The sequence below is a fragment of the Haematobia irritans genome, chromosome 2 (genome assembly GCF_050003625.1).
Source record: "Haematobia irritans isolate KBUSLIRL chromosome 2, ASM5000362v1, whole genome shotgun sequence".
Taxonomy (NCBI): Eukaryota; Metazoa; Arthropoda; class Insecta; order Diptera; family Muscidae; genus Haematobia; species Haematobia irritans.
In genome coordinates this window covers 130,003,217-130,025,740 of record NC_134398.1, presented here as the reverse complement: position 1 = coordinate 130,025,740, position 22,524 = coordinate 130,003,217, and the positions used below count along the sequence as shown (strand labels likewise).

Sequence of the window (22,524 nt, the reverse complement as noted above, 5' to 3'; positions counted from 1 at the left end):
TTGGTACGTGGTGACAACATATGATATCGGTTCATAACCATGGTTGCCACTCGAGCCAAAAATAATCTACCAAATTTTTATTTTTATAGAAAACATTGTCAAAATGTTATTTCTATAGAAAATTTTGTCAAAATTTTATTACCATAGAAACTTTTGTTAAAATTTTATTTCTATAGAAAATTTTGTCAAAATTTTATTTCTATAGAAAATTTTGTCAAAATTTTATTTCTATAGATTTTTTTTTTTCCAAATTTTACTTCTATAGAAAATGTTGTCAAAATTTTATTTTGTCAAAATTTTATTTCTATAGAAACTTTAAACTTAATTATATACATATTTAATCGGCCTTTTTTAGTTTAATATATACAACGTATGGACTATGGGGTACATATTACGGTGTAAGGAAGTTTTAAGATACCTTGCCATCGGCAAGTGTTACCGCAACCCAAGTAATTCGATTGTGGATGACAGTCTTCAGTAGAAGTGTCTACGCAATCCATGGTGGAGGGTACATAAGCTTCGGCCTGGCCGAACTTACAGACGTATATACTTGTTTATTAAACATTTTTCTAAAAAAAATATTTTTTATGTTATACATCGTTTTTACTTTGTTTTTTGTCGGCATATATTTTTGTATAAATATATTTTTCCCACTAAAAATCAAGAAAAAATTAAAATTTATCGTAAGTTGCAAAATCTTCTCAAAAGAACTTCCATGGAAGTGAAAAAGTCAAACGGCACAGGTTCAAATCCCAGCGGGGATGAATTTTTTATTCTTTTTTTTATTATTTGTTTACTTTTTTTATTGATTTTCTATTCTTTTTTTTCGAAATTTGATTGTTCAAAATTTAAAATTTCACTTAAAACGGCCTAACCGTACTTTCTAATAATTGTCGAAAAGGATTGCGTCGGAAGTGAAAAAAATCGATAGAAATGTTTGTGGATTTGTCCAGAAGAACTGCATCGGAAGTAGAAAAAACTTGATGGGAGATTCCGGGATACGCTTTAAAAGTACTGTTTATGGAACAACTTCCAATTTTTTTGCTGGGTACTTATTAATGTTGTTTAGTTAAAACCGCAATTCCCAGAATAAATAATTCTTTAAAATTAATATTTTTTTTTTAAAGCAAACATTTTTGGTTTCACAAATGAAACGTCAAATTGAAAGATGTAAAATGTTAGATGTTGAATATATAAACACAATATTTATTTTTTCTATATATTCCGTTCATTCCTCGTAAATGTACTTAAGTGTAAAAAGGCTATAACATGAAAGAAAATTTTGTTTAATTAAGGTCAAGGTTAGCTTAAATAATTCAGAAAAATTCTTCAACATTAATGAAATCATCTTACTTTTTATACCCTCCACCATAGGATGGGGGTATATTAACTTTGTCATTCTGTTTGTAACACATCGAAATATTGATCTAAGACCCCATAAAGTAATATAATCCTGGGTCGTGGTTAAATTCTGAGTCGATCTGAGCATGTCCGTTCGTCCGTACTTCTGAACGAAACAAGCTATCGACTTGAAACTTGGCACAAGTAGTTGTTATTGATGTAGGTCGGATGGTATTGCAAATGAGCCATATCGGTCCACTTTTACGTATAGCCCCCATATAAACGGACCCCCAAATTTGGCTTGCAGACCCACTAAGAAAAGCAAATTTCATCCGATCCGGCTGAAATTTGGTACATGGTGTCAATATATGGTATCTAATAACCATGCAAAAATTGGTCCGCATCGGTCCATAATTATATATAACCCCCATATAAACCGATCCCCCGATTTGGCTTTCGGAGCCTCTAAGAGAAGCAAATTTCATCCGATCCGGCTGAAATTTGGTACATAGTGTTAGTATATGGTCTTTAACAACCATGCAAAAATTGGTCCACATCGGTCCATAATTATATATAGCCCCCATATAAACCGATCCCCAGATTTGGCTTGCGGAGCCTCTAAGAGAAGCAAATTTCATCGGATCGGGCTGAAATTTGGTACATGGTGTCAGAATATGATCTCTAACAACCATGCAAAAATTGGTCCACATTGGTCCATAATTATATATAACCCCCATATAAACAGATCCCCCGATTTGGCTTGCGGAGCCTCTAAGAGATGCAAATTTCATCCGATTCGGCTGAAATTTGGTATATGGTGTAAGTATATGGTCTCAAACAACTGTGCAAAAATTGGTGCACATCGGTCAATAATTATATATAGCCCCCATATAAACCGATCCCCCGATTTGGCTTGCGGAGCCTCTAAGAGAAGCAAATTTCATCCGATCCGGCTGAAATGTGGTACATGGTGTTATTATATGGTCTCTAATGACCATGCAAAAATTTTTCCACATCGGTCCATAATTATATATAGCTCCCATATAAACCGATCCCCAGATTTGAACTCCGGAGCCCCTTGGAAGAGCAAAATTCATCCGATTCGGTTGAAATTTGGTACGTGATGCTAGTATATGGTATCCAACAACCATGCAGGAATTGGTTTATATCAGTCCATTCGGAATCACCACATTCCTCATCAGCATCCTCTACTTGCAGCAAAACTATCAACCAATTATCAGAATAAATTTGGGCAGTTCATTAAACCCAACAATGAATCTTGAACCTTCCGTAAAAAGGTTTTGCATGATAGCCGGCTTATGCCGAAATAAATTCGTACAAACATATCCCTTTTCCTATGCCACTGTCAAATTATCGATTTGAGTGCAGTTGGCTGGGTTTATTTTGAGTAATACCGAAACGTGCGTCCATCCAACCATCTTGCAGTCTATAGGGCTTTGCCCAAATAAATTTGACAAACATTCTTTTCCTCTGTTGGTTAAGCTACACCTGTAGTTTAGCCAATGCATGGTTTTAAGCTGAAATCAAAAAACAACAACAATGCTTAAAGAACAAAAACCAACAATAACAAAACAAAACGAAAACTAATTACAATAAGCAAAATTTCCTCACATTTGAAAAAAATTAATATAAAATTCTAATTAAAACCAATTTTCATGAACTAAGATGAGATTAAATCGGCCATAGACATTTTCAATGATTTTTGTTTTTTTTTGAGGGTAGAAACCTATTTAAATTTTTGAGAATCTTTCGGAAACAACATCAAATTTTGGAATCACTTTTGATTCCAAATTGAAGTTCCAACCTCCACCAAAATCCTCAAGCGCTAAAATCCGAAGGTTTTCTGGCCATTGTTCGGTCGAAATGAAGCGAGGATAATTCGACATTTAGTTTCCCAATAATATTGGACATTTAGTTCGACCCAACGGTCGATTGCCATGAGTAAAGAGCGATCATCGGCCGTTACGGCGACTCTCATTATTACTATTTATTAACGGCGTTTGTACTCTTGTAGCCAATCGAAGGTATACTTTTCAGCTGTCCTCTTTGGCAAGTAACCCCGATCATTTTGTTGGTTCATCAACTGCTCAACTTAGAATGACTTCTCACGGGATAAAACCAAATTCGGTAATTGGCCATTTGCGTGCAAATGGATCAACTCCTTGGCTCTATCCAATCTAACTTTTTTCGTGCATCGGCGAGTTCTTCCACTCTTTGGACAAACTAAAAAACGCGTCTTCGATTTGTTTGACAGTTGTCTTCGAAGAGATCGAAAAAAACAACGACAACTCTCAAACATCGGCCCAAGCAACTTAATTTTGAAGTACTTAAAACATCGGTTTTTTACGACGTTTTTCGACACCTGAAGACGAGGTTGATGGTTTCAAAATTCATATTTTGGCGATTGGCAAAGGTGCTTCGGCAATGGGTTCAAACTGCATGCAAAAATTTTTAGATGATTAATTTTAGTTTTGTAGCACATCGTAATATTGCTCTAAGACCCCATAAGTATATATATTCTGGGTTGTGGTGAAATTCTGAGTCGATCTGAGCATGTCCGTCCGTCCGTCCGTCTGTTGAAATCACGCTAACTTCCGAACGAAACAAGTTATCGACTTGAAATTTGGCACAAGTGGTTGTTATTGATGTAGGTCGGATGGTATTTCAAATGGGCCATATCGGTCCAATTTTACGTATAGCCCCCTTATAAACGGACCCCCAAATTTGGCTTGCGAATCCTCTAAGAGAAGCAAATTTCATCCGATCCGGCTGAAATTCGGTACATGGTGTTAGTATATGGTCTCTAACAACCATGCAAAAATTGGTCCACATCGGTACATCCGATCCAGCTAAAATTTGGTACATATAGACCCATATAAATCGATCACCAGATTTGACCTCCGGAGCCCTTGGAAGAGCAAAATCCATCAGATTCGGTTGAAATTTGGTACGTGATATTAGTATATGGTATCCAACAAACATGCAGGAATTGGTTCATATCAGTCCATAGTTATATATAGCCCCCATATAAACCCATCCCCATATTTGATCTCCGATGCCTTTTGGAGAAGCAAAATTCATCCGATCTGGTTGAAGTTTAGTACGTGGTGGTAGTATATGATATTTAACAAGCATGCCAAAAGTGGTCGATATCAGCCCATAATCATATATAGACCCCATATAAACCGATCCCAATATTTATTTTTGGAGCCTCTTGGATGAGCAAATTTCATCCGAGTCATTGTGCTAGTATATGGCCGTTAACAACCATGCCTAACTAAGTCCATATCGGTCTATAGATAGGTTAAAGTGGCAACCCGATTAAGATTCAGGCTCACTTAGACTATTCAGCCCATTGTGGTCTATAGATATATATAGCCCTCAGATAAATCGATCCCCAATCACACAAAAATTGGTCCATATCAAATTCATAATTCTATATAGCCCCCATATAAGCGACCCCCATTTTCCAATTCTGGCTCTCTATGTACCGTGCAAAAGTCCATATCGATTCGTAATTATTTGTAGACTTACCTATACATACTTTTTTTGTCTAATAAATACCACGTATGGACTAACTCATAATTCAGAAAACGATTTTAAGAAGTTTTAAGATACCACAACCCAAGTAATTCGATTGTGGATGACAGTCTTTGAAGTTTCTACGCAATCCATGGTGGAGGGTACATAAGATTCGGCCTGTTGTTCTCTAATCCCGAGATATAAAAGGCAACTCTCATATTAGAAAACTATAATCTTTCAATTACATTAAAATTGGCTAACTAATTTTCAAGAAATGTCGATATAGTTACAACAAAACATTTTGGATTTCACATTCAAAATTTACTTAATTAATTAATCTCTGAGCAGTCCCACTTTATTCTTTATCTACGAGTATCATTAATGCAATCGAAAAGAACAACGATTAGATTCAATTTTTTATTTTAATGTTGAGCAGGGTAGAGTCTTAAATAATTTCCATGCCTTATTCAGTATTTTATAACACCTATAGAAGACAACATGAAATTCCTACTGGCAATTGTAATCATTGCCGTTTTTATAAAATTCGGTCAATTACAGTCATTTGATGATAAAATTTCTTACAAAGATTATAAGGTCTATCGGGTGGAAATTAAAAATAATGATCAACGGAATGTTATTCTTAATTTTGCAACAGAAAATAGATCTAAGGTGAGTCTAGTCCATATCAAAGGTGGCATTAAATGCGATCATTAAAAAATGTACTTTTTTAGATCAGCATATGGCAGCAAGATGTGAAAACAATGGATATTTTAGTGGCACCACAAATCCAGTTTCTTTTCGAAAATTTAACTCTGATATTTGGAATTGTGCGAACTGAAATGATTTCAGATTTACAAAGGTAAACGATTTTGCATATTTTGTAATTAGGCCATCATACATCAATCGCTCCCTTAAATAGTAGTAGTATTCTTTATTTAAATTTCATTAAATTACAATTCAAATATTTGAATAAAAGTAAGCAATATATGTATGTATAATTTAAATATAAAAAGAGGATTCATTCGACTATGACCTTAGGTCGTCAGTCACCCTCAAATATTCCATCATCAATGCTACATAATTAAATTCAGGATAACATTAAGTGAATGTGAAACTAACAGGTTGCTTCGAAGAGCGGAGTGTAAAATATAGATATGCACAATATCTGAGATTATATAAAAATAAGTATATACGGTCGAAAGTTCGACCAGGCCGGGTCCCTCCACCGTGGATTGCGTATGCAGTTCTCCTTAGGACTGTCATCTACAATCGAATTACTTGGGTTGGGATAGGCAATTGGCAATGACTAGGTATCTTAAATCTTATTAATATCCCAGCAAAAAAATTTAGAAGTTCTTCCTAAACTATCACCTTTAAAGTACATCGAAAAATGCTCTTCTAGAGGTTGTCTTAATTTTCACTTCACAATAAGTTCTTTAGAGGTGATATATAACAAGTATATACGGTCGTAAGTTCGGCCAGGCCGAATCTTATGTACCCTCCACCATGGATTGCGTAGAAACTTCTACGAAAGACTGTCATCCAAGATATGATTACGGACTGATAAGGACCACTTTTGGCATGGTTGTTAAATATCATATACTACCACCACGTACCAAGTTTCAACCAGAGCGGATGAATTTTGCTTTTCCAAAAGGCACCGGAGGTCAAAACTGGGGATCGGTTTATATGGGGGCTATATATAATTATGCACCGATGTTGACCAATTTATATAATTTATATAATTATGGACTGATATTAACCAATTCCTGCATGGTTGTTGGATACCATATACTAACATCACGTACCAAATTTCAACCGAATCAGATGAATTTTGCTCTTCCAAGGGGCTCCGGAGGTCAAATCTGGTGGGGTTTATATGGGGGCTATATATAATTATGCACCGATGTTGACCAATTTCTGCATGGTCATTGGAGACCATATACTTACACAATGTACCAAATTTCAGCCGGATCGGATGAAATTTGCTTCTCTTAGAGGCTCCGGAGGTCAAATCTGGTGATCGGTTTATATGGGGGCTATATATAATTATGGACCGATGTGGACCAATTTTTGCATGGTTGTTAGAGACCATATACTAACACCGGATCGGATGAAATTTTCTTCTCTTAGAGGGTCTGCAAGCCAAATTTGGGGGTCCGTTTATATGGGGGCTATACGTAAAGGTGGACCGATATGGCCCATTTGCAATACCATCCGACGTACATCAATAACATCTATTTGTGCCAAGTTTCAAGTCGATAGCTTGTTTCGTTCGGAAGTTAGCGTGATTTCAACAGGCGGATGGACGGACGGACGGACTTGCTCAGATCGACTCAGAATTTCACCACGACCCTGAATATATTGATTTTAGGGGGTCTTAGAGCAAAATTTCGATGTGTTACAAACGGAATGACAAAGTTAATATACCCCCATCCTATGGTGGAGGGTATAAAAATGCTTTGTTTTACGCAGTTTTACCAATAAATTCAAATTTACTGAAGTGTATTGTGCATCCCAGCAAAAAACAGCTTCCAAAAAAGTAGTTTGGATCCCCAATTTGTGATCCGGAAGTAGTGCAAACTTGGATCATCTCCAATGAATTTTACACGGGCTTGTCATAGGACGGAAGTACTCCCTTTTTGGATCTTTTGCATTGCTTTAGAAGTTGTGCCCTGGAAGTTAATTTGAATGAAGAAATTTAAAACGCGAAAAAATTTTTTTTTCAACCAATTTAATTTTTTTCCACCATATTTTTTACTACACTATTATTTTCCTATTACCTAATTTTTTAAAATTTTAAAATCTTTTTCGCTCCGCCCAGGGGTTGAACCTGGGTTTGTTGGCACCATAACAGAACGCCTTAGCACGCTCAGCCACAAACGCCATTGAACATAAAGCGTCGAAATGTCAATTCAAATGTTTGTGATATGATTGTAATACGACACCAAAGAATAACATTCTAATTGCTTCTCGAGATGTTCTTTATTAGTATGAACGAAAAAATAAGAAACGCAGGTTCAAATCTCACCAGAGGCATGTTTTGCATCGTTTTTATTTTTTATTTTCGGCATATATTTTCGTATAAATATTTTTCTATTAAAAAATCAACAAAAAAATTAAAAATCCTCGTAATTTGCAAACCCTTATCAAAAGAACTTCCATGGAAACGAAAAAGTCAAACGGCACAGGTTCAAATCCCAGCGGGGATGCAATTTATTTTTTTTTATTATTTTTTTACTTATTTATTAATTTTCTAATTTTTGTTTCATTTTCTATTTTTTTGTGAAATTTAATTGTCCAAAATTTGCACTTAAAATAGCCTGATTGCGTACTTTCTAATACTTGTCCACAAGGACTGCATCGGAAGTAGAAAAAAATCATTGGGGGATCCCAAGATGCGCTTTAGAAGAAATGATTGTGGACTTGTCCAAAAGGACTGCATCGGGAGGTGAAAAAAATCATTGGGGGAACCCGCGATGCGCTTTAGAAGAAATGTTTGTGGACTTGTCCAAAAGGACTGCATCGGAAGTTGAAAAAAAATCAATGGGGGATTCTGGGATGGGCTTTAAAAGAAATGTTTGTGGAACAACTTCCAATTTTTTTTTGCTGGGATAAAACACAGGATAAAATATGTTATTGGCTAGTAAATATTATTCACGTAGAAAATCGTAACGTAAAAATAAAATTCGAAAGAGTTAAGAAAAATTTTATTTTTGTATGTTTTTCCTTAACCCTTAAATGCACAAGATCACCGATTCCATCGAAAAACTATATAATATGCAAAATGGTAAAAAAGAACATCTACATACCACTTTTCAAAAAAAAAAAAAAATGTATGTGTTTTTTTAAGTAAGTTTTTATTTACAAATAAACAATTTGATATTACTTACTCAGAAGTTCTCAGAAGTACTACAATTTTTCGGAATAACATTATGATGTTTTAAATGCAACACACTTGATTTCATAGAATTCGGTTAACATTTTAAGACGCAAGAAATTTTTTCTGTTTGTATCTTAAAAGATACAGTGCGCATTTAAAGGTTAGTTTTTACACCCTAAACCACATAGTTGTCAGGGCAAAATAAATTTGATCTGCAAAAAAATGTGTTTACCAAAAATATTGATTTTAAACCCATAATGACCGATAGATAGTGATGCAATTTCAGTGCAACGGCAGTTGAAATGGAGGACTTCCGTCCTATGACAAGCCCATGTTAAATTCATCGCTTCTGCATCAATTTCGCACCACTTCCGGATCCAAAAAGAACATTTTCATTACTTTTTTGGTGACGCTTTTTTTGCTGGGGGATTTAGTTTTTTTTTGACAAAATTTAAATAATTTGTACCATTTTATTAATTCTTTCCCTCTTTTTAATTAATTTGGAACAAAAAACGTTAAAATTTCTTATTAAAAATATGTAAAAAGCGATTTATAAAAAATTTAATAAAAAAAACTTCCCGTGTAGCTAAAATTAAGAACATTTTCTTGAGGAGATTTTTGGAAGTGCTTTTAAAGTTGTGCCTTTAGAAGAACATCCAAAATTTTTGTTGGGTTATTAACCAATGCTACTAATATTTCAAATTGTATATTAGTCGATGTTATTTAGCTATTACATAAATAAATATATTGCCCAATTTTCACAAATTTGGCTACATTAGCCACGTTAAAAAGTCAAACCTATGAACCGACATGAACCAATTTTTGAATGGTTATTCGAAAGGATAAACTGTCCTCATGTACCAAAAATCGTATCGGATGAGATCCCTTTGAAATTTTTAAATAAGTAAAAGCTGGCGATTTGTTTATATGGCGGCTGTATATAGAAAACTCCAAATTGATTCGAATTCGAGTGACTGCTTCTCTTTCGAATGGGTTTTCTTTCGATATACAGGTACAGGGCATTCGTTTTGTTTGTATGAGAATACACTGATTATCAGAAATGAGTATTTTCAAATTTTTGGCATGAGAATTCATACAAATTTTAACAATGTTTTTATACCCACCACCATAGAATGGTGACGGGGGTATAATAAGTTTGTCATTCCGTTTGTAACGCATCGAAATATCGATTTCCGACTATATAAAGTATATATATTCTTGATCAGGGAGAAATTCTAAGACGATATAACGATGTCCGTCTGTCCGTCTGTCTGTCTGTCTGTCTGTCTGTCTGTCTGTCTGTTGTAATCACGCTACAGACTTCAATAATGAAGCAATCGTGCTGAAATTTTGCACAAGCTCGTCTTTTGTCTGCAGGCAGGTCAAGTTCGAAGATGGGCTATATCGGTCCAGGTTTTGATATAGTCCCCATATAAACCGACCTCCCGATTTGGGGTCTTGGGCTTATAGAAATCGTAATTTTTATCCAATTTGCCTGAAATTTGAAATCTGGAGGTATTTTATGACCATAAAGAGATGTGCCAAAAATGGTGAGTATAGGTCCACGTTTTGGTATAGCCCCCATATAGACCGATCTCCCGATTTTACTTCTTGGGCTTATAGAAACCGCAGTTTTTATTCAATTTACCTGAAATTTGAAATCTAGAGGTATTGTAGGACCTCAAATACGTGTGCCAAAAATTGTGAGTATCGGTCCATATTTTGGTATAGCCCCCATATAGACCGATCTCCCGATTTTACTTCTTGGGCTTATAGAAAACGCAGTTTTTATTCAATTTACCTGAAATTGGAAATCTAGAGGTATTGTAGGACCACAAATACATGTGCCAAAAATTGTGAGTATCGGTCCATATTTTGGTATAGCCCCCATATAGACCGATCTCCCGATTTGGGGTCTTGGGAAACCGTAGTTTTTATCCAATTTGTCTGAAATTGGAAATCTAGATGTATTTTAGGACCATAAAGAGGTGTGCCGAAAATGGTGAGTATCGATCCATATTTTGGTATAGCCCCCATATAGACCGATTTCCCAATTTCACTTCTTGGGCTTCTAGAATCCGAAGTTTTTATCCTATTTGCCTGAAATTGGAAATCTAGAGGTATTTTCGGGTCACAAAGAGGTGTGCCGAAAATGGTGCGTATCGGTCCATATTTTAGTATAGCCCCCATAAGAACGATCTCCCGATTTAACTCCTTGGGTTTCTAGAAACCGTAGTTTTTATCTGATATGCCTGAAATTGTAAATATTCTGGTATTTTAGGCTCACAAAAACGTGTATCGGATTAAGTTTTTATCGGTCCATTTGGTAATGCCTCCATATAGACCGACTTCACTTCTTGAGGGTGTAGAAGGCGCACTGATCATGAAAATTGTTTGAAACTCAATGTAAAATTTCCAGATTTTACTTCTACAGATTTAAGATTTCAAATCAAGACGTTATTTTATAATTTTCTTGCACACTTACAAGAGATGTTAATGATTCCTCTAAACCTCAAACAAAAATGGTTCTTATAAATCCAGAATCTGATATAGTCCTCATAGGTGAAATCTTTAAATTTATCTTCGGGTTGAGGACACAACAGTCCTCAGCCCTCCTGAAATTTCAAAGGAAACCCTAATATTTGGTTCATGGTGGTGGGTATTTAAGATTCGGCCCGGCCGAACTTACTGCTGTATATACTTGTTACTTTTTTCTTCGCACGTATTGCATATGTTCTTTCGCAAAAATAATTGAAGTAATTTTTACCGTCAATTATGAGAACCATTTATTTCGATACTTTTCTGTCATAAATTTAAAACAAATTGAATATTTCAAAATTTTTGGTATAAAATAATTTTATTTTGAATTTGTATTTTTACTTGTCACAATTGTCAATTAAACATTAGCGTAGCTGGCAACATTCTTGTAAGGGGTAAAAGTCACAAAAAGTTACAAAATAAGGTGTTAGTCCAAATTTAAACTTAAAATTGATTTTTTTTGTGTGCAAAGTGCTGCGCCAATGAAAAAAATTGTAATCACTTGATAGCTTGAATCTACCTTTCTAAATATGCTTTGAATGTGACTTGCTTTCGAAAGAGAGGAACCAAAATCAAATTTCTTTCATTTGGAATACGAAAGAATTCTTTCGATATACAGGAACAGGCCATAATTCAATATCAGCCTGATAACCAACTGTTCTTAATTTCTTTCAGTTTAATCGATGAGGAAAAACCCTTACTTGCAAGTAAATCCGATGAATTTGGTTGGACACGATATTATGAGCTGGAGGATATTTACAAATTCTTAGATGATATTTTGAATAGATATCCTTCGGTAACAGAAGAATTCACCATAGCACAATCGTACGAAGGTCGTGTGGTTAGAGGAATAAAAATTTCTTATAAAACTGGAAATCCTGGAATATTTATTGAATCCAATATTCATGCTCGTGAATGGATAACATCTGCTACAGCTACATGGCTTATCAATGAGCTGTTAACGTCCGAAGATGAGGAAGTCCGGCAATTAGCGGAAAATTACGATTGGTATATAGTGCCCGTATTGAATGTTGATGGTTTTGTGTATACACATGAAAAGGTAAGCAGCAGGAAATTTTAAGCTCCTCTGAATGTTCGGAGAATTTCATAACCCTAGCTCTGGCAATATTTACAAAGGTATATATTTCGTAATGTAGAGGCTATGTAAAAAAAAAAAATTATCAGAGCTAGGATTAAAGTTATGTATTTCGTTAGAGTTGAGATGGCTTATCCGCCAACCCTTCCCAGAAAATTCCTATTTACACAGATAATATAAGCTGACATGAGATAGGGACAACTACACCTATAGAAGGAGTATAATCACCTCAGAAATGTTTCATGAGCATAATGTTACTTTTTCACGATGATCATGTGAAATGCTTGTTGCAACCATGGTATTTTCTCTGAAATTATATATCTAATTTCAGCAAGCTGGTATATGTTTGATGAGTAAACATTAGTTTTTCGACATAAATATTCCAAGATCCCCATTATGCTCTTGAAACATGTTTGAGGGGATCATATCCCATGAAAAATTAACTTCTATAATTTCTGATGACTATAAATTTTGATGATACTCTTCTCAGGATCGTTTATGGCGTAAAACTCGCCAACCTGTGTCGCACTCCAGTTGCATTGGCACTGATGGCAATCGAAATTTCGACTCACTGTGGATGGTTAATGGTGCATCTTCGGATCCATGTGCCCAAGATTATGCAGGACCTGAACCCAACTCGGAACCAGAAATTAAAGGAGAATCTGAATTTTTGCTAGCAAATAAAGATAAAATCAACATTCTGGTGGCTTTCCACAGTTACTCGCAAATGTTATTGTCTCCTTATGGACATAGCGCTGAAGAATTGCCTTCAAACTATGATGATCTAATGAAGATTGCTGAAGTTTATGCCAGCGCAGTGGGTAGTTTACATTATGGAAGCCAATACACTTATGGTACATCTGGAGGTGCTATGTGTAAGTAAAGGGTGATTTGTTAAGAGCTTGATAACTTTAAAAAAAAAAAAAACGCATAAAATTTGCAAAATCTCATCGGTTCTTTATTTGAAACGTTAGATTGGTCCATGACATTTACTTTTTGAAGATAATTTCATTTAAATGTTGACCGCGGCTGCGTCTTAGGTGGTCCATTCGGAAAGTCCAATTTTGGGCAACTTTTTCGAGCATTTCGGCCGGAATAGCCCGAATTTCTTCGGAAATGTTGTCTTCCAAAGCTGGAATAGTTGCTGGCTTATTTCTGTAGACTTTAGACTTGACGTAGCCCCACAAAAAATAGTCTAAAGGCGTCAAATCGCATGATCTTGGTGGCCAACTTACCGGTCCATTTCTTGAGATGAATTGTTCTCCGAAGTTTTCCCTCAAAATGGCCATAGAATCGCGAGCTGTGTGGCATGTAGCGCCATCTTGTTGAAACCACATGTCAACCAAGTTCAGTTCTTCCATTTTTGGCAACAAAAAGTTTGTTAGCATCGAACGATAGCGATCGCCATTCACCGTAACGTTGCGTCCAACAGCATCTTTGAAAAAATACGGTCCAATGATTCCACCAGCGTACAAACCACACCAAACAGTGCATTTTTCGGGATGCATGGGCAGTTCTTGAACGGCTTCTGGTTGCTCTTCACTCCAAATGCGGCAATTTTGCTTATTTACGTAGCCATTCAACCAGAAATGAGCCTCATCGCTGAACAAAATTTGTCGATAAAAAAGCGGATTTTCTGCCAACTTTTCTAGGGCCCATTCACTGAAAATTCGACGTTGTGGCTCGTTAGTAAGTCTATTCATGATGAAATGTCAAAGCATACTGAGCATCTTTCTCTTTGACACCATGTCTGAAATCCCACGTGATCTGTCAAATACTAATGCATTAAAATCCTAACCTCAAAAGAATCACCCTTTATATATTCATAATCAATTCAACAAAACGTATACAACCGTAGACATAATAGTGAACGATGTTCACGTTTGAACACCATACGTTCATGAAACTTAATAATCGTAACAAACGGCGACCATACTTTTCCAATCTGATAACATAGTCAACTACAAGGCTTTTTAACACCAAAAAGTAATATTCATGAAGTTGTGAATGACTTTTCATGAAACCAAAACTTTTTTTTTGTGAAAGTTTCCGTTTTCTAAACGGCCATTAACGATTTTGCAACACCGTTAGGATGGGGGTATATTAACTTTGTCATTCCGTTTGTAACACATCGAAATATTGCTCTAAGACCCCATAAAGTATATATATTCTGGGTCGGGGTGAAATTCTGAGTCGATCTGAGCATGTCCGTCCGTCCGTCCGTCTGTTGAAATCACGCTAACTTCCGAACGAAACAAGCTATCGACTTGAAACTTGGCACAAGTAGTTGTTATTGATGTAGGTCGGATGGTATTGCAAATGTGCCATATCGGTCCACTTTTACGTACAGCCCCCATATAAACGGACCCCCAAATTTGGCTTGCGATTGCTCCCAGAGAAGCAAATTTGGTACGATCAGGCTGAAATTTGGTACATGGTGTTTGTATATGGTCTCTAACAACCACGCAAAAATTGGTCCACATCGGTCCATAATTATATATAGCTCCATATAAACCGATCCCCGATTTGGCTTGCGGAGCCTCTAAGAGAAGCAAATTTCATCCGATCTGGCTGAAATTCGGTACATGGTGTTGGTATATGTTCTCTAATGACCATGCAAAAACTGGTCCACATCGACCCATAAATATATATAGCCCCCACATAAACTGTTCCCCAGATTTGATCTCCGGAGCCTCTTGGAGGAGCAAAATTCATCCGATCCGGTTAAAATTTGCAACGTGGTGTTAGTATTAGGCCGCTAATAACCATGCCAAAATTGATCCATATCGGTCTATAGTTATATATAGCCGATCCCCAATCACACAAAAATTGGTCCATATCGGTTCATAATCATGGTTGCCACTCGAGCCAAAAAAAATCTACTAACATTTTATTTTTATAGAAAACATTGTCAAAATGTTATTTCTATAGAAAATTTTGTCAACATTTTATTTCTATAGAAAATTTTTACAAAATTTTATTTCTATAGAAAATTTTGTCAAAGTTTTATTTCTATAGAAAATTTTGTCAAAAGTTTATTTCTATAGAAAATTTTGTCAAAATTTTATTTCTATAGAAATTTTTTTCCAAATTTTATGTCTATACAAAATGTTGTCAAAATTTTATTTTGTCAAAATTTTATTTCTATAGAAACTTTAAACTTAATTATATACGTATTTAATCGGCCTTTTTAGTTAAAAATATACCACGTATGGATTATGTGGTATATATTACGGTGTTAGGAAGTTTTAAGATACACTCAAAAAAGTGAACTCACTATTTCACTAAAGCCAATTTAACTATATTTTAGTTCATGAAATTATTATATTTGGAGAAAGTTTCATTTACTCTAATAATTTTTTGTGTACGTTAGTTAAATGAACTAAAAGACGGGAAAAAATTATATACAAATGAAGTAAAAAGTTTTACTAAATTCGTACTTCTCACAAAATAGTTCATTATTTCTTTAAATTTGTAAATTTTACTACAACCGCGTCCATCATGAACTTCGTATGTCACTAAAGACATTCTTGCAATTTTGAACTCCAATTTTTTCCTTCAAACTGCAAAATTTTCTTTAAAAAGTGAAAAAAATTATATATGTCTAATAAATTTTCTTGAATTTGTCGAAAAATATTTACTTATTTTTGTGATATCGGCGTGATGCCAGCGCTTGTAATACTGTTTAGTTAAAAATTTCTAAAACTATTCAAAATTTTCTAAAATTAATCAAAATTTTCTTCCTGGTGGGTTCACTGTTTTTTCAGTGTACCTTGCCATCGGCTTCAGTAGAAGTTTCTACGCAATCCATGGTGGAGGGTACATAAGCTTCGGCCTGGCCGAACTTACGGCCGTATATACTTGTTATTGTTCAAAAGCAAAATAGTCGTAAAAACCATACAATTTTATTTATTTATTTATCGATTAATTACATGTACAATAAAATTACACATATAAATGTAAGCTTTGACTGCTAGAGTCTTAAGCTTAACATCAAGTTTTAAAATCATAAATCTAGAGTTGATCGGCACTTTCGCATTTGTCAGTGGCAACCTCTCCAAAACGCCCCAGAGAAAAGTCCAATAGATTAAGATGCTGTGTATGCTTTTGACCGATTTTCGGAATTGACTTCTGGACACCGCAATACTTATCAGATTCGCCTGAAAGTTGTCTTGTAGTGCTTTTTGAAACCCATATATAAATGTGACAGATATGACTACCGATTTGGAAAGGGAAATCTCGATATATTTTAGGTCAATAATGATATACTGGGTGGTTGATATATAATGCAACAAAGTGAATGGCGATATATTTCTTCTTAATTTTATTTATTCCAAGTTGCTTGTTTTTTTTTTAATAATTCTTCAACTTTTAAATGGATAAAGATATTAACAAAATTGTATCCTTGTGTGAAAACTGAGGTGTTTTTCTCTAAAATTGCAAGTTTGTGGGATCTACATGTTGACCTATAGGCACTGAAAATTGGTCACCTCGGATCAGTATTTTGGACTTAGAAGGAAGTTTTTGACTGGATTCTGGTTTTATTTTTGTTAACTTTTGAACATATGCCCCCACTTTGGGAATTTTTGAGAATAATTTATTAAAATAATTCGTAATTTTCATTTCTTTGGATTACATAGGAATACTTATCACTCATAGCAAAAATCATGAACGGCGTGCTCATTTCAAAACGATTCGTTCATGAAAGAGAATCAACACACATGTGGTGTCAAACTGTGAAAAGGCAGTGTCAATCTGACACGATAAAATGACACCATGCCTTGTCAAAACAACAACCAGCGTTATGGTTACGACTTTATAAACACAACTAAAAAAAAAACAAGTATATACGGCCGTAATGGATTGCGTAGAAACTTCTATGAAAGAATGTCATCCACAATCGAATTACTTGGGTTGTGGTCTCTTAAAATTTCTTAACATCGTTTTCTAAATTGTGAGTTAGTGCAAACGTGGTATATATTAGACAAAAAAGTTATGTATTGGTAAGTCTACAAATAATTACGAATCGATATGGACTTTTTGCACGACACGTAGAAAGCCAGAATTGAAATATGGGGGTCGCTTATGGGGGGGGGGGGCTATATACACTTATGAACTTGATATTGACCAATTTTTTTGTGATTGGGGATCGATTTATCTGAGGGCTATATATAACTATAGACCGATATGGACCTATTTAGGCATGGTTGTTAACGGCCATATACTAGCACAAAATACCAAATTTCAACTGACTCGGATAAAATTTCCTCCTCCAAGAGGCTCCGATCTCGGGATCGGTTTATATGGGGGCTATATATGATTATGGACTGATATGAACCACTTTAAGCATGGTTGTTAGATACCATATACTAACACCATGTACCAAATTTCAACCAGATTAGATGAATTTTGCTTCTCCATAAGGCACCGGAGGTCAAAACTGGGGATCGGATTATATGGCAGCTATACATAATTATGGACTGATATGAACCAATTCCTGCATGGTTGTTGGATACAATATACTAACATCACGTACCAAATTTCAACCGAATCGGATGAATTTTGCTCTTCCAAGGGGCTCCGGAGGTCAAATTTGGGGATCGGTGTATATGGGGCCTATATATAATTATGGACCGATTTCGACCAATTTATGCATGATTGTTTGAGGCCATATATTAACACTACGTACCAAATTTGAACAGAATCAAATAAATTTTGGTCTTCCAAGAGGATCCGGAGGTAAAATCTGGTGATCGGTTTATATGGCGGCTATATATAATTATGGACCGATGTGGACCAATTTTTGCATGGTCATTAGAGACCATATACTAACACCATGTACCAAATTTCCGCCGGATCGGATGAAATTTGCTTCTCTTAGAGGCTCCGCAAGCCAAATCTGGTGATCGGTTTATATGGGGGCTATATATAATTATAGACCGATGTGGACCAATTTTTGCATGGTTGTTAGAGACCATATACTAACACCATGTACCAAATTTCAGCCAGATCGGATGAAATTTGCTTCTCTTAGAGGATTCGCAAGCCAAATTTGGGGGCCCGTTTATATGGGGGCTATACGTAAAAGTATACCGATATTGCCCATTTGCAGTACCATCTGACCTACATCAATAACAACTACTTGTGCCAAGTTTCAAGTCGACAACTTGTTTCGTTTGGAAGTTAGCGTGATTTCAACAGACGGACGGACTGACATGCTCAGATCGACTCAGAATGTCACCACGACCCAGAATATATGGGGTCTTAGAGCAATATTTCGATGTGTTACAAACGGAATGACAAAATTAATATACCCCCCACCCTATGGTGGAGGGTATAAAAAGATTTCCGCTAGCGTGACTCGAACCTGTGTTTTCTGCACCATACGCGTTAACAGTCGCCTTAGCACATTGCACCACCGATGGAGTTGCCATAATAACGTCTAACGATTATTTTAAGACTTTTCATGGCCAAAGAAAAACGGATGACTTTTATGAAATCGTGATCGCACGTGGACGAAATTGTGAACATTCCGTTTTTATCTTTTGTGAACGTTTCCGTTTCATTTTGTCACCGTCCATTCACGACTATGGAAAGTAATTTTTTCTATTAGTATACACCGTAAAATTTAGCTCCGTTGAAATAGTGATTTCTGCAAATGTACGCTTAAATCTGAACCGATTTCAACCAAAACCTGCCTCGGTTTACGTTGTTACGATTTGCGTAGACTTAGATGTAAGTACGCCTAGACCTCGCTTTGCGTCGCATATACGTTCCAAAAAAACACGACACAAACTGAAACGACGTAAAGTCAATTATAAGTTTCTATGGCAAACTGTGCAAAGATTGAATATAGATAATAACTCAAATCTAACGACGCAAAGTGAAACTAGTACTATTCAACAGCGACGCAACTTCCAAACAACGCAAAACGAAACGACGCAAACCGAGGTCTAGGTGTATAAGCAATTTTTAATTTGATTTACGTCGTTTCGATTAACGTCGTCAAATTCCGGAACCAAAATCGAGGGATTACTGTATTAATTAGTGCAAAATTTTATGGCCCAGAAGTTGTATTTCATATTAAAAAGCCAAAGTTGCAGTTTTACGCCATAATCGATCTTTAGGAGGGAGTCGTAAAATTTAGTACTCGTCATCTTTATATATACAAAATATAGCGACAATGAACGATTAATAACTTAAATTATTATCTTACATTAAAATTTGAAATTTTCAATTTAAATTACATACAAAAAATATTTTTTTCTGCGAAACGAAATTTTAGACCAACGAAATTTTCCTTTCCTGTTAAAGTCAAATACAAGTAATTCTTTTTTAATATGATTTGTTTCAAATTTTGCACAGTGTTTACAAGTGCAAGTTGCTGGATAGAACTTGTAAACTTTACGTGCGTCTTATTGCCAAATTTTTACAAAGTGGGGTTGGTCTTTTGAACCTAGAAGATCTGTGTTTGAGCGAATTCTTGTATTATTTTCTCAACTGTATGCCCTACAAAATTCTAAGCATTTAAGAAGAAACAAGTATATACGGCCGTAAGTTCGGCCAGGCCGAAGCTTATGTGCCCTCCATCATGGATTGCGTAGAAACTTTTTCTAAACACTGCCATCCACAATCGAATTACTTAAGTTGCGGTAACGCTTGCCGATGGCAAAGTATCTTAAAACCTCCTAACACCATCTTCTAAATTGTATGTAAGTCCATACGTGGTATATATTAAATCAAAAAAGATCGATCCAATACGTATATAATTCAGTTTGACAAAGTAGACATAAAATTTTGACAAAATTTTCTACAGAAAAAAAATTTTAACAAAATTTTCTATAGAAATAAAATTTTCTATAGAAATAAAAATTTTGACAAAATTTTCTATAGAAAGAAAATTTTGATAAAAATTTCTACAGAAATAAAATTTTAACAAAATTTTCTATAGAAATAGACTTTTGACAAAATATTCTATAGAAATAAAATCTCGGTAGATTATTTTTGGCTCGAGTGGCAACCATGATTATGAACCGAATAAAATTTGAACAAAATTTTCTATAGAAATAAAATTTTGACAATGATGAAAATTTTATTGTGAACCGAATAAAATTTTAACAAAATTTTCTCTAGAAATAAAATTTTGACAAAATTTTCTATAGAAATAAAATTTTGACAAAATTTTCTATATAAATAAAATTTTGGTAGATTAATTTTGGCTCTAGTGGCAACCATGGTTATGAACCGATATGGACCAATTTTTGAGTGATTGGACCAATTGTTGTATGGTTGTTAGCGACCATATACTAACACCACGTTCCTAATTTGAACCGGATCGGATGAATTTTGCTCCTCCAAGAGGCTCCGGAGGTCAAATCTGGAGAACGTTTTATATGGGGGTTATATATAATTATGGACCGATATGGACCAATTCTGGCACGGTTGTTAAAGATCATATACTAACACCATGTTCAAAATTACAACCGGATTGGGTGAAATTTGCTTCTCTTGGAGACTTCGCAAGCCAAATCTGGGGATCGGCTTATATGGGGGCTATATATAATTATGAACCGATGTGGACCAATTTTTGCATGGTTATTAGAGACCATATAACAATACCAAGTACCAAATTTCAGCCGGATCGGATGCAATTTGCTTTTCTTTGGGGCTTCGCAAGCCAAATCTGGAGATCGGTTTATATGGGGTCCATATATAATTATGGACCGATGTGGACCAATTTTTGCATGGTTATTAGAGACCATATACCAACATCATGTACCAAATTTCAGCCGGATCGGATGAAATTTGCTTCTCTTTGAGGCTCCGCAAGCCAAATCTGGGGATCGGTTTATATGGGGGCTACATATAATTATGGACCGATGTGCACCAATTTGTGCATGATTGTTAGAGACCATCTACCAACACCATGTACCAAATTTCAGCCGGATCGGATGAAATATGCTTCTCTTAGAGGCTCCACAAGCCAAATCTGGGGATCGGTTTATATGGGGGCTATATATAATTATGGACCGATGTGGACCAATTTTTGCATGATTGTTAGAGACCATCTGCCAACACCATGTACCAAATTTCAGCCGGATCGGATGAAATATGCTTCTCTTAAAGGCTCCACAAGCCAAATCTGGGGATCGGTTTATATGGGGGCTATATATAATTATGGACCGATGTGGACCAATTTTTGCATGGTTGTTAGAGACCATATACCAACACCATATACCAAATTTCAGCCGGATCGGATGATCCACAAGCCAAATCTGAGGGTCCCTTTATATGGGGGCTATACGTAAAAGTGGACCGATATGGCCCATTTTCAATACCATCCGACCTACATCGATAACAACTACTTGTGCCAAGTTTGAAGTCGATAGCTTGTTTCGTTCGGAAGTTAGCGTGATTTCAACAGACGGACGGACGGACATGCTTAGATCGACTCAGAATTTCACCACGACCCAGAATATATATACTTTATGGGGTCTTAGAGCAATATTTCGATGTGTTACAAACGGAATGACAAAGTTAATATACCCCTATCCTATGATGGAGGGTATAAAAATGCGCTCCGATTTACTTGAAGTTTAGCACAGGTTGCAGAACATTCTACTTTACATACTTATTTTTAATTTTGGAAAAAAATTAGTCGGGAAAATAATGCATTATTTGTTTGTAATGCATTCAGCAACGAATGACGATTTTAATATTCTTAATAAACATCTCCTTCTTTATTTTTAGATCTTGCTCCTGGAGCTACATTGGATTTTGCCTATAACGAGGCGGATATCAAGATAACCTATACCATAGAAATGCGTGATACAGGCCGACATGGATTTGTGCTGCCGCCAATGCATATTTTACCCAATTGTGCTGGAACCCTGGCAGGAATTAAAGCCATGGTCAAGGAAGCCGACAACTTGGGCTACATGCAACCTAAATATGTAACACCATAATACTATGTTCCGTCTCAAGTAGCCACTTATATAGAACGAATGTTTATGGCAATAAATTTTCATGTTATCATTGCAAAGAAACAAACTCAATTCGTTTTTATTTTCTTGCAAACGATTAACTATAGATTAGAAATATTCGATCCTCAGATAAGCTATGT

The 22,524-nt window shown here is 35.4% G+C and overlaps 1 protein-coding gene across 1 annotated transcript; it reads left to right on the top strand.

Annotated features, from left to right (window-relative positions):
- The first annotated feature begins 5,376 nt into the window (after nt 1-5,376).
- Nucleotides 5,377-22,451, top strand: LOC142226259 (zinc carboxypeptidase-like). Its single transcript, XM_075296157.1, has 5 exons — nt 5,377-5,553; nt 5,616-5,743; nt 11,981-12,365; nt 12,892-13,276; nt 22,152-22,451. The coding sequence occupies exons 1-5, from the start codon at nt 5,383-5,385 to the stop codon at nt 22,364-22,366; spliced, it is 1,284 nt and encodes a 427-aa protein (XP_075152272.1). The 5' UTR covers nt 5,377-5,382; the 3' UTR covers nt 22,367-22,451.
- Nucleotides 22,452-22,524: the final 73 nt, after the last annotated feature.

Coding starts and splice junctions, on each gene's coding strand:
- LOC142226259 (XM_075296157.1), top strand. CDS start 5,383: ATGAAATTCCTACTGGCAATTGTAATCATTGCCGTTTTTATAAAATTC. Junction 5,744..11,980: donor ATGATTTCAGATTTACAAAG/GTAAACGATTTT, acceptor AATTTCTTTCAG/TTTAATCGATGAGGAAAAAC. Junction 13,277..22,151: donor TACATCTGGAGGTGCTATGT/GTAAGTAAAGGG, acceptor CTTTATTTTTAG/ATCTTGCTCCTGGAGCTACA.